Source organism: Chelmon rostratus, chromosome 6, assembly GCF_017976325.1.
Source record: "Chelmon rostratus isolate fCheRos1 chromosome 6, fCheRos1.pri, whole genome shotgun sequence".
In the NCBI taxonomy this organism is placed as follows: Eukaryota; Metazoa; Chordata; class Actinopteri; order Chaetodontiformes; family Chaetodontidae; genus Chelmon; species Chelmon rostratus.
Window position 1 is genome coordinate 20,879,249 of NC_055663.1, and position 13,048 is coordinate 20,892,296.

At 43.3% G+C, this 13,048-nt stretch overlaps 1 protein-coding gene across 1 annotated transcript in view; it reads left to right on the plus strand.

The window, feature by feature from the left end:
* The window catches only part of LOC121607832 (PDZ domain-containing RING finger protein 4-like), a 116,000-nt gene that overhangs the window by 85,504 nt on the left and 17,448 nt on the right, over nt 1-13,048 (plus strand). Inside the window, exons 2-3 of the mRNA XM_041938828.1 lie at nt 8,860-9,113; nt 11,805-11,907. Of these exons, the coding sequence (XP_041794762.1) occupies nt 8,860-9,113; nt 11,805-11,907 (357 nt within the window). The remainder of the gene's footprint in view (nt 1-8,859; nt 9,114-11,804; nt 11,908-13,048) is intronic.

Genomic DNA, 13,048 nt, shown 5'->3' on the forward strand with positions numbered 1-13,048 from the left:
GCTAGGATGAGCATATTAAACGTGAAGGAAACAATTTACCGCTTTCAAAGTCTCCCTAGGCCACCGTGAATAAGACCGGCCCTGGCACTGGAAGGCGGCGCTGGTGCCATCTGCTACCTGTGTCACCTCATCTGCACTCTAAAAGTTCACAGGAAATTTATAAAGGATAAATCTGGTTTATTACAACTTGGGTCTTATTTCTCCCATTTTACCACTATTTGTCTCTGTAATAAAAACATTGTGCTCACCAAGTTAATTGCTGGGATCTGGGAAAGTGGAGATAATGCTGAAAATATGGGCAAACATGAACAGACCAAGGAGAGCTGTAAAACACAGAGCATCCTCCTGGTTTATCAATCTTTCTGCTGTATCATACATACCATAGTTGCATGCATATACACTTTTCCTGTATGCTAAGGCATTCTGACTGATGATGTAAGGCGCTACCACGTTACCACAGACGAGTAGTTAGACATTTTGAAAAATGTATTTGCTTTCTTGCTAAAAGGCAAGAAGATCAGTACCTCTCGAATTTATGTGCGATTTAAGTGTGATGCCACTGCCAGCAGCTGGTTAGCTTAGCATAATGACTGGGGAAAAAAAGAGAAAACATCTAGCCTGCTGTGCCAGATCTTAGCACAGTGTTATCATTGCCGATCGAAATGATGGCCAAAACAACAAATAATACCCAAGCTGCAGCAAACCGGATTGTTCCTTTAACATTTAGTCTGCTCCTTCTTCTTCTGTAAATAACAGACAGGGGCTACAGACGAGTAGTCAAAGTGATGGAGCAGCAGTGGTTGTATTTTTGCATGTTTGCTTTGTATATTGTGCCTCTTTCGCGTTGAAAATACACCCACCAGGCACCCTCGTTTGTCGTGCCTCCTTTCTGCCTCACTCTCAGCACATTTTGGACGTGTTCCATGACAGTACCCGCTTGATTTTCTTCAGTCAGCATATGGATGGCACCATTACTCCTTACAACATCTTTTCACGCCACCCCGGCTATTTTGCTGATCTGCACAGCACACAGTATCATCCAACTACCCCCCATCTCCCGCTCCTTTCCCACCCCCCAAACCAATTACCAGTTATCACCAAGGAGGAGGCTGTTCATCCATTAGTTATTCATCCACCCAAGTGCCGCTTTTACTCTAATTCGATTTTCTCCCTCCATTTTACATTAAAACTCACTCCAAGATGGCAAGATCTTCAAAGTTAAGCACAGAGATTAACTGTGCATCTCTAAATCTCTTTAACAAATATACCCTGCATGTACCATTAACCTTGAACAAGCTGATTAGCTTAGCACTCCGTTTCCCTCACCAGTCCCAAATCATATTTAGAGTCTGCTGCAGAATTTTCATAATCCAGCCAAAATAAGGTAGTACAATTATCAGGCATTCAGCCGTAATCTGTTAATGATGAAAATGGAACGCCGTATTGATCTAATTTCATGGGAAAGTGCTCATACGCAGAACAGGAGGATATTGTGGATATTATTACAGGGAGCGTCTGACAGATTGGGCCAAATAGAACAGGAAATCTGATGAAATGTTTACCCAACAATCCTTCCCGTGCAGCATTGTGAGCACGGCTTTATGCTCGCCAGTGTGTGCCTTTCAGTCTGTCCTATCTGTGTGCACGCTGGTGTGTTTTGTTCATGCTGGGGGAACTGACAGGCCCAAAGAAGCCGTTGCAGGTTTCAGCCCGCAGCATTTCATTAATGTGATTACTTGAAAAATGTGTGAAATTACTCATTGTATATTACTCCCTCATAAAATAATTACATTATTGATAATTCATAGAATAAACTTACATTAATTACTCAGCCCAGCTTCGTCACAGGTAAACAACTCAAAAGTCTCACATGTCACATATTCTGGATGCATATTCAGCCTAATGTTAGCAAGCCTGCTAATTAAGAACACAACATGTGAATAAGACACCATAAGTTGGACCAGTCTGACTACACACAGAGAGCCCAAGCCCTAACCCTACTGATCTACACCCTCCACGGAGAAACTGACATCCAGGGCCACGTGTAGAGGAGGAGGTGGAGGAAATGGTGGTGGTATTAGATGATGAGACAATTCATTCATGAGCTTAGAGCCTTCTTCGCCTGCTCGTCTGCTCAACACTTTTGACATTGAGTGTTGGGAGAGTTCACGCGAAGACCTCGTTCCCTTTGTCCTTTTATAACAGTTGTCCTTGCGCTGGGCGATTACGGCACAAGATTGGACAATAAACGTATGTAAAAGGCGGCCCATGAATTTTAGAGCAGAGTGAAAGAGCTGATGCAGTTTGAACGAGTTGCGCAATAAAGGGAGCACTCCACACGAGATTGGTGCTCAGAGAAGAAAATTGGCAGAATTCATCAAATGTTCTGCGGGCATAAAACCTCAGCAGCATCGCGTAAGGCCTTTAATGTGAAGAATAACCCAGGGGCCTTGTGGAGTGTGTTTTATGTGGTTGGAGGGGTTAAAGGAGGCCTGTACATTGGTTCATGTAGAGATGTTGAGGGGATCGTCAGATTTCCCCAGTGGCGTGCTCGCTCTCTCTCTCGTTTCATGTCACTGGAGCGTTCCTTGAGTCGCTCAGACAGTATCGCTGACTGTCTGAGAGTGATTTATGCAGTCATAAGGGCTGTACTGTAGCGGACCTTGGCCCGTATTTTATTCTGACACTTATTATTGAAATGAGACATTTTGGCGTAAAGAGGAACCCGAGACGTTTTCTCACTGAGAGGACGGGGTGGCAGTCATGCTCACATCAAAACTCAGCCTTCCCGCATTTGGAATTACCTCAGGGAGTATTTAATTCCACTTCTCCACTGAATGTTCCCGTTCTCGCCTGTATATAGTTTTTTATTTATGAAAATGCAAATTGAGTTTCGTATGTTGAGAGAGGGAATTGCGACACATTGATGTTGTTGTTGGAGCTGCAGTGTAGCGGCTGCTGTTCAGGTGCTTGGAGCCTCAGAAGAGGCAGACGTGAGCGGCGCTCCTGTCTCGCTGTCCTCTGCTGTACTGCTGCTCAGACTCAATTGAGGAAAATCAACAAACAATGGAGCAGTTATTTTAGTCAAGTAGAAATCCACTTCATTCACCGCATAGACAATGTCACATGAGTGGCAGTTTCTGAGGCTTGTATAATCAGTACAGAAGATTAATTTGAATATATGTTTCTTTGAGAGAAAGTGAACATTGCAGGCATGTGTACATAAACACTGAAGGAGAGAATTCACCTACGAGGAACAGCCAACCCAGAACTTTGTCCAGCCAGGGACCTTTGTTGCAAATCGTTCCCTATTTGCTGTCATCTCTGTACTGTTGTCTCACTAATAAAGTCATAAAATACTTCTGAGGAGCAGTTTGGTATGAGACAGCCAATGCAAAGCACAATTCTGTTGCAGCTGCTTAATGAGAAACCTGTGAAAAGTAGTAGGTATGGCATTTTGGGAAATATGTTTATTTGCTTTCTTGTCAAGACTTGAGAGAATATGGCAGCTGGTTAGCTTATCTTAGCATAAAGACTGTTAACAGTGTCAAAAGGCAACGTTATATCTCATGTAATCAATAGAGAAATGGAAGTGTGAAAACAACAAGGTGTGGTTTTTCATTTATTGTCTTATTTAATTATCCAGGACACTTCTGTGTTGCTATGTTGAGAAACACTGATGTTCGCCCAGGCTACAGTATGTGAGAAGGTTTGTCTGCACACCCTGTCCCATCCTGTGTTTGTCCTCAGTTTACGAGTGTTAGAAAAGTGGTTTCTGTTCTGTCAGCGCTCAGTTTTGATGGTTGCCCAGTCACAGCAGCACCTCTTCTGTCTCCGGAGCCCAACTCTAGTGGCTTCCTTTGGGCCCATGTACTGTACCTGCACCGTCACCACCCCTCAGTCTCTTTCATCTGAGGGCTGACTGGACCCCAGCGCTGTGGGGTCATGTTGCCTTTTCCCAAAAGAGGAGGAGGCAGAACAGGTGTGTAATTGACGGCTGTAAGCGCTACACTCCCGAGGCCGGATGACCTACATGTTACACTTTCTCCATCTGCCCGCATACACTTAACACCCCACAGGCTGCCACTCAAACCAGCAGGTGACGGCACATGGGAGCTGCGGGCTGTGTGTAACGGAGGCTCACTGTCTGCACAGATGTTAAGCACAACACACAAGGTTACGCGCACTGGTTAAATATGAGCCTCTGATGTTCATTCCACCGCTGCTGAAAGCCTTGTTCACTTGTCAGTGTAGCTGAAGTAGAAAGGATGACCTTGCTTCATTCAGTTCAGCGCGTTTCCAGTTCAGCCTGGAGTGAAGACGGACACTTTCTCCTTGTGTGCAGCATAAACTCTGTAAAATTGAAAACAAAAACATTTCATTAAGATTCAAAGTGCTACATGCAAGCCATAAAGCAATGTATGCAGTTAATTCAAAGGCATAAAAAAGCTAATGGACTATTAGAGCCTACTGCCTGGGGCTGCTTTTTTCTCCTTGCAGAAGAAGTGCATCAATCACTTCTATCAGTAATCCCCCTGCAAGCTGCTGGCAGTGTCTGTGCCTCCTGCCACAGAAACGGTCCCTCAGCAGAAGCAGCATCAGATGTGGCTGAAGTTGACATCTTAACAGATAAACTGGCCCCACTTTACTGCCACTGTCACTACATTCTGCCCTCGGTCTTTGGAGATATTGATGGGAGGCAGCAGTCGATGAGACAAAAGCACTGACGGAGGAGACGCCTGAGGAGTCGAGCTAAGCTGCTACGCGTTTGCTCTGTCTTGCTTGTCCTCATACCTGGAGGATAAACGATAAGATGGGACACAGATGAGAGAACCTCCAGGATCGTGCTTTGCTGCAGGCGACTGTAGGCTCGTAGTTGTAAAAACGGTGACTTTTGGTGAAGTTTTCATGTAAGTCTGTTTGTTTGCTTGTAACAGCTCAGAACAGCTTAAAGTGACGTTTGATATTTGCTGAAGCGGCGACTTAATGCACCCAGCTGCATCACCAGCGCACAATTTTTGAAAGTCTTTGTCAATATGGGTCTATGCCACAGAGAAAAAGAAAGAAAAGAGGTTTCATCCTCTTGACACACTCCACTAAGCTGGTTTTGCTGCGCCTGTTGTGGAAAGGCTGGTGGTCGCGTCAGGGGCTTTGAATAAAAACACATTCCTCTCCTGGCTACAGCTGCTGCACATCCATGTGCAAACAACCAGCAGATGCGTCCTGGTCCAGCTACCTCATCCCAGCGCCCATTTCCCTCCAACTTCACATTTACCTGATCATCTCTTGGCCCAATTGAACAGCAAATGATCTCTCATGAATAATCACCACTGTTTTGTTCCAGACCAATAAGATAATTCATGTTGACTCTGTGCATATGGAGCACTTACTGAGCTGCATTGGACTCTATAAACACCACAGCTGCTAAATAATTTGTTGCAAACAGATTTTGTTTACCAGCATGTGTTTATGAATGAATATGTAATTGCATACTGTGCATGCACACTTGAGGAGGGTAGTGTAGGCTTGTGTGACTACATCAAAATATGTGTGATGAAACTTTAAGAGGCTACAGCTTGTACTGAGGTGGTGCTTGGTGCTTAATTTTGACAGGATCAAGGCTGCTTGGGAATGAAGCCAATTGCAAAAATGACTCGCATTAAAATTCCACTGTATAGTCACCTTCAGCATCTTTAGGCGGCTAGCTGATGATGCACTTTGCACAGTAAAGCCGTCGTAAGATAACTCAAGGACTGTGCCGAAGGCGGATCTTCCGTGTGAGAATATCTGGGAATATCTGAAGCTGCAGCCGGGCTTATAGCAACCCTTCCCATCTGTCAGATAGGATTGCAGATACTAACCGAAGCGGTGTGTTTAGCTGGATAGACATCAGCCAAGGGGATGCAACGAGGATGGCGAAGTCCCTTGTGCAGGAGTTAAGGCTACTTAATATTCCTGTGTTGATTGGGGATTAATTGTTCCATCTGGCTCTCGTGAAAACCAGCGAAGAGAATGGAAAAACCAAACACTCCCGCCTCTTTTTCCTGACATGTTTCCCCTTGTTTCATTATGGTCATGGAGCATGGCTAGCAAGCGGCAAGGCTTGGAGGAGGAGGAGCCTGGACCGGACAGGCTGTACCAGAGGGAGAGCTGGGAAATTTGATCATTTTTCTCCGGGACTGTCATACGCCATAGGCTGCCTCATTTGTCTGCTCCTACTCCTTTGTTTCCACAAGGCCTCCTGTTCCAGGATTAGCCTGCGGAGCGAGAGACGAGCAGGAAAAATAAAACAGAGAGAGAGGCAGAGTCAAAGGAACTATATGAGATAATTATTATAGTGCTCCATGTTTCTTTAATACAGTACTTAACTCTAATGTACGTGGTGCACGATTTAATACCTGCTGACTGGCCAAAAAATGAGAATGAAAGCAGGTTTGGAGTGTGAGGGAAGGAGGGATGAGAGAGGCTGCACGAGCGCATTTTTATTTTTCCTCTAAATTGCCCTGCAGTTGCGCACGAGTGGTGTTGACCCAGTTTATCTCCTGCTCAGGTGATTAATGCAGCATCGCTACAAACAAAGGTCACGTCAGGAGGCAGGGGAGCAGGCCACAGCACAACAAGAGCTAAGGGAGCTATATATGGTGCTGTTATGGCTGAGATAGTAAGTTGGTGGTTGTTTTGTAGGGCATCACTCAGTCTCTAGAGACACACATTGAGAAGTGGAAGAAACAACATAACACACACACAACCTTGCACGCGCACACAGGAATGAACCAGGAATGAGAGTAACACACGATTATGGTATTACATTATAAATATTCATTGTATTTTCTGTTAGCAGGTAATGAGGTTAGCTATGTGGAAGTCTGTGAAATTGAACGAATAAATTAAAGGTCCCTCCACTGACTTTACACGAGAAGATCGGCTTCATTAACAGTCTTGTAATGTCTTTTGTGGCGTTTCTGGAGGGGGCTTCCTAAAGGTAGAAAATATAACCCCCTGATGACATCATGTCTACGAGGATATAAAGTTGCATTATAGGAAGGGTAGTAGCCAGTGTTTTGGAGCTTGGAGGCTCCTCTCGGCCTCTACCTCTTAAAGTTTGTGGAGTGTCCCTTTAGGAGGAAGAAAAGTGAGGCCACCAGATGAGTGGTGAACCTCGCTTGTGAACGACTGAGCCTTTCCAGGATGCTCCTTTTATACAGAATCATGATACTATCACCTGTTATCAACCAACCTGTTTACCTGTGGAATGTTCCAAACAGGTGTTTTTGGAGCGTTCCACAACTTTCCCAGTCTTTTGTTGCTCCTGTCCCAACATGTTTGAAATGTGTTGCTGCATCATATTCAGAACACGCAGATATTTACAAAAATCATTGAAGTTGATGAGGTCAAACATTAGATATACTGTCTTTTTACTGTTTTCAGTTCAGTATACTTTAAGAGGGATCAGCCAATGATCACATTCTGTTTTATGTTTTACTCAGCATCCCAACTTTTAAGGAATCAGGGTTGTGTATCTCAGGTGGGGACTTGTGGCTTTCCAGAGGATTTATGCCATCAGCTTCTGTTGACACTTTACTGCTGCTCAAAACATTCAGTCATTTCTCTGAATGTACTATGTAAATGTCAGTGCGATATGTAACAGAACAAGAAAAAGTGAAGAATTAGTGGTAGAATAACAGCAATACTGGCGTTGAAAACATAAACTCTGTAGGAATTCCCTGGTGGCTTCTGCATCTTTAATATTCATTTAGAGGCAGCACATAGATGCAGCTGGAGTTGCTTGAAACCATCGACTACTCATGAATTTAGGTCAGAGAGTAGACCTAGAGTGTAAACTGGACTGTTTTTTTTTTTATTTCTACCGCTCTGTTGCATTTTAAAGAGAGTTTGTGATTTGAGTTCTAAAACACTGATGCGTTTGAGTTTCCAGCCTTCCTGTTTTTCCACAGCTGACACTTGAATACATGCTTTCTTTTACATTTATCATTTAAACTCATTTCACTTTTCCTTGCGAGCAAAATGCTCCATTCCAAAACATATTTAAATACAACTGCAAGTGTAATTATGCTGTGTCTACCTTTCTTCATTCTGCGGTTATCTAAATTACAATCTCTGGTTTCAGCGTTTATACCAAAGCACATTCTCAGAGGTATTGCAGGGCCATGGCTTCTCTTCCACAGAAATTACCGATGTTAAATGAAGCAATGATTTTCCTTATATGTGCCAGCTGTACTGCAAATCGTTTTCAATCTGCCAGAAAATCCAGTTCATTTAGTGAAGAGGAGGTTGAAGATGGACTGGGTGAGCAGGGGCCTTTTGGGCTTTGATCTCACAGTCTGATAACGTTGCATCAAACTGTGTTTTTGTGTGTATGTTTTCCAGTGTTATACTCATAAAGATTTCATTTTGATCCTCTGTCCAGAAGACATCCAGGAATGAAAAAATGTAAATTTCAACCATAGAGCTGGAGTTGCAATGCGGTACAGTATGTTGCATGTTCAGAGACCATGGAGGTGGTGTTTGGATCTGGTGCTTAGGTTTCCCAGTAAACCTTTAAACCAGTTTAACTCGTGTACAATTTGTTACAGTTTTAAACATTTGCTGCAACAACATGCACTTTAATTTGGTGGTATGACTCTGCTCATGTGATGCTCTGGAGCAAAGTGAGAGCAAACAGACCAACACATCTATCTAATGTCACTTCTTCTCTTCGGCTCTGCAAACAGAGATTTGGCTGAACCAGTAGGGCTCAGTCTATCTCAGCAACAGCTCTGCTCTGTAAAAGGTTTCTATCGCCGTCTTCACATCGCAGACAGAACATAAACAACGGTCGTTTGTCCCTGTCCTCCTCAGGTGAATGGGAAGGAGTTGTCCAAGTCCAGCCACGAGGAGACTGTGGAAGCCTTTCGCGCTGCCAAGGACCCCGTTGTGGTGCAGGTCATCAGGCGGACCCCCAGTGGCCGCCCCCATGGCCCCCCTCAGGAAATCCATGTGGTGGATGTGTGCACTCAGACCGACATCACCTTTGAACACATCATGGCGCTGGCAAAGCTCCGACCTTCGACCCCTCCCGTGCCTGACGTCTGTCCCTTCCTGCTCTCTGACAGGTACGTTCAACAGGAAATGTGTGCAGTCATTTTACATCTCTGTCAGTTGATAATGTGATTCAAAACAGGATTATATAGTTTGAAGGTCAGTGATTTGATAAATCTCATATTTATTAAATTCGATATGATACAATTCCACAGGATTTCAGTTCAGTGCCTCAAAGAGTTTGTTGTGTCCTTGCTTTGACTTTGGCTGAGACTGCTGGTAATTAAGCAGGAAAAAAAAAGGGACTGAGAAATGTTATTGAGCTGTGAAGCAGAAATATCAGTGTTTGCAGGATTAGCATTAGAAGTATGCAAGCCGCCTGTAAAATATAAATGAATTGTCTAACCAGCTGCTCAGTCTTTTCTGACAAATATAGATTTGTTTGATGAATGAGCTCCTCGACGTCCTTCACGTCGTCTTCTTACCAACAGGACAAACCTAATTAAAAAAAAGAAGAAGAAAAAGAAAGAAAGGACAGAGCTAAGTGGTCCTAATGAACCATTAATACAGAATGTATGTGTGAAGAGTGCTTGGCATTTCAATGTTTAGTTTAGTATAAAGCATTAATTTAAAAGTATCACTAGGGAGATTGCGTTTGAAAACACTGACAATGAATATCATCAGCAAAATTTAACCATGTACGTTTGCCTCAAGTGACTTAGAATACATGAGAATCTGGATCTGTCCTAGAAAGTGTTCCTTCTACATCACTTGAACGCAGCACAGGCAGAGGCACAGGGGGAATACTTGTGATTGAGTGGCAGATGCACAGTTACAGATAAATCAATATGCAATTTGACTGCTGTTTCCCTGGTCAGGGCACAGCACATGCACTTTGTTAACAGACTATGATGCTGAACTGTCTTTCACATGCCCCCCTCTGCCGAGATAATCATGCACAGAGACATAACACAGCCGTAAGATTAATCCTTCTCCTAATCCTTTTATCCTCTCCCTCCTGTCTGTCTTCTTAGGCATATGTTTCTGCGAGTTGATGCTGTATGTTTTGTTTTTGTGCTTTTAATATTTGCAGGCATGCTGCTTGAAACACTGTAATGCTGCTATCTTGGTCAGCCCCCCCTTGAAAAATAGATTTTGTGAGCTCAATGGGACTTACCTGGTTGAATAAAGGTTTAGTTAAAAAAAAAAAAAAGTTTGTTAGGCTTTCATCTCTGTGAATATAGAAGAGATGAAAAGAATCAAAACAACACGTATAATCAGAAGTCTAATCACATCTCAACTGGATGCTGGGTAGTACAATACCTCCAACACATGTTTTTATTGTCTATGCGAGAGAAAGGCATGAAAATATGTGCAAGAACATATCTGGAGAGTTTAAAGTATCAACAAGAGGTTTTCTGGAAAACAACAAAAGAAACAGGGTTCATTATTTCCTCTTCTGGCATTTTCGTTTATGTTTCTCTTCATCTCAAAGGAGAAGTAAACTGAACAAGACATGTTTAGCATAAAGGAATCTGGGTTTCACCTCTTGGGAATGAGACAATGAGACGATTGCAATGCAGGAGCTTCACGGTGCAGAACTGAAGTCAGGATGGAGCTGGTGAACCGTGTGTTTGTCACACTGGATAATTAATTCCCAGCCATCATAAACATCTCTGAGTAACTGTTGCTGAGACATTCAGGGACAGAATTTCTGTTGGCTGCTCCATCTGTATCTCATTAAAAATATCATTAAAAATCTGTTATTGCCAGTGTTACATACTAGTTATAAAGTACTATAAATGACCTGATCAAAACCAACGCCACATGTATATATCTCAGACATTACCATAGAATTCCCCACAGGGCCTTCATGCCATAATTGGAGCTTCTTGGTGTATCCGTTTTGACTCATGGAAGGTTTACAAGGTGATTAAAGCAAATGGGCTAATAAAAAAGTAGGCAACACAGTGCACTCGCGGGCTACTTACAGCCCCAGGCCAACTCCAAATGTAATCAATGTGTCCCATAAAACTCGCACTTTCTTCTCTTCATCTGAGCTCAGGTGCAAAATCCAATATACAGCAGATTTTATAGATGCAACGAATGTTTGTCAGTCTTGTTTCTGAGGCTGGATTGTAAACTTGCATTCTTTGCGCCCGCTGCCAATGCTGTTATACGGCTAATACTGAGGCATCAAAGTATAAAGCATCCTGACATTTACCAGTCTGGTTTTGTGACTGGAAGATTGTTTGGAGACAGTTTTACAGTGCTGGGTAATCTGAGAGTCAGACGGCCTCTGAACACGTCACTCAACATGTTCAACAGAGTGTCTTTTTGAAGTTTTTTGTCCAACGTGAATTATATCGTGTAGCACTGAAGCTGCTCATCTCGCCGGGCCCTCACAATGCGGTTTTGTTCAGTGACTGAGGGAAGGATAATAGAATAACACTGTACAATGTGGGGGGTTTTGTCTGTCAAGAGCAGGAAGCAAATTATGTGGATATGCTGTTATTAACAAGGGGCTGCACTTTCATCACACACACACTCTGCAAGTGAAAGCCCTTGACAAATCGTTTATTCTTCAGATTCCCGAAAAGACAAAGGCAAGGAAATCCTGTCACTTAGAGGTATTGAACACATATGAAAGAAAATGAAGAGAAGGATATTGCTCACGCCCAACTCCTCCACCTCTTTCTGTGTCTCTGCCCCCCCCCCATCTGTCTGTCTCCTCTCTTTCTTCCTCTGTGTCTCCCCCCTGACAGCTGTCATTCTCTTCATACAATGGACCAGGATTACTATGAAGGGACAGACTACCTCTCCCCGGTTCCAGCTGATGGAGAGAGGACAGAGGAGTTTGAGTACGAGGTAGGAACCGCACTTGACATCACCGCTTACAAGAGCCTCACAGACTCATCGGCATGGCTAATGTTATCAGCTAATTTTAGCGCTGACATGCGCTGGTGCATATGTTGGCAGGACAATTGTGGCACAGAAATGCCAAACATAGAAAGTGAAATAATGTCAACACTGCATGGTTTGTACACCAGAGAACACTGTGCACTAAGCTAACACAAAATCCTCAAAGTAGTCCCAGCTCTTAAAGGAATAGTTTTGGGAATAGGCTTATTCGCTTTGTTGCTGGACTTATACCTCTCTAATGCCTGTCTGGTAGCTGTAGCGGTTAGCCTAGAATACCACCTAGCTGCCTACCAGTAGTAATTCAACACAAACAGAAGTGTGGTTTTGTGGTTTTATGGGGAGTTGTGACTTCCTGGAGTGTTTTTGAGGTTGCTAGAAAACCATAGCTTGTTCTTTTTGTACACTTCTGTTTGTGTACAGATTAAACAAATGAGATGCATAGTGTTACCTGTTGAGCGTTAGAGGTGCTGGTACGAGCGGCTTTCTTCTGCCTGCAGTTTTTGTCTCCTGGCTCCAGCCTCATACCAAACACATACACATTAGCACGATATCCTCAAAAATCTATTATCTTTACTGTTCACTACTTGAACATTGAAATTTTATTTTAATGCTTTAATTATTTAATGGTGCTTAACAATCGGTGGATGGACGCAAACACTAACCAAGTCTGCAGGCAGATTCCAGGGGCACAGTAGTGACAGATGATCAGCCACATTGCAGACAGCTTGAAAAAAATCCATCGGCAATGATGACATGCCTCTGTGTTCTTGCTTTTTTTTTTTTTTTCCTGCAAGGCAAAAAGAGAGCTTGGAGGTGAAATTCTCCATACTGTGACAGTGTTACCTGAGATTTACTAATTGTTTTCACAAGTCTGGAAGGAAAAAGCTAGCAAGCCGGTTGACTCTGAGCCTGATTAAACACGAGTTAAGTGAGGTGTGTGTGGCAGGCGTTAGTAAGCAAAGGAGGAAACAAAGAAACACATTTCTTTGCTTCTACATCTTTACTGAAGTGTAAGTAACAGGAGCTGTTGGAGAGGTGACATTTTTGAGGCTGCTGATCTCTGACACATACAGATATACATACAGAT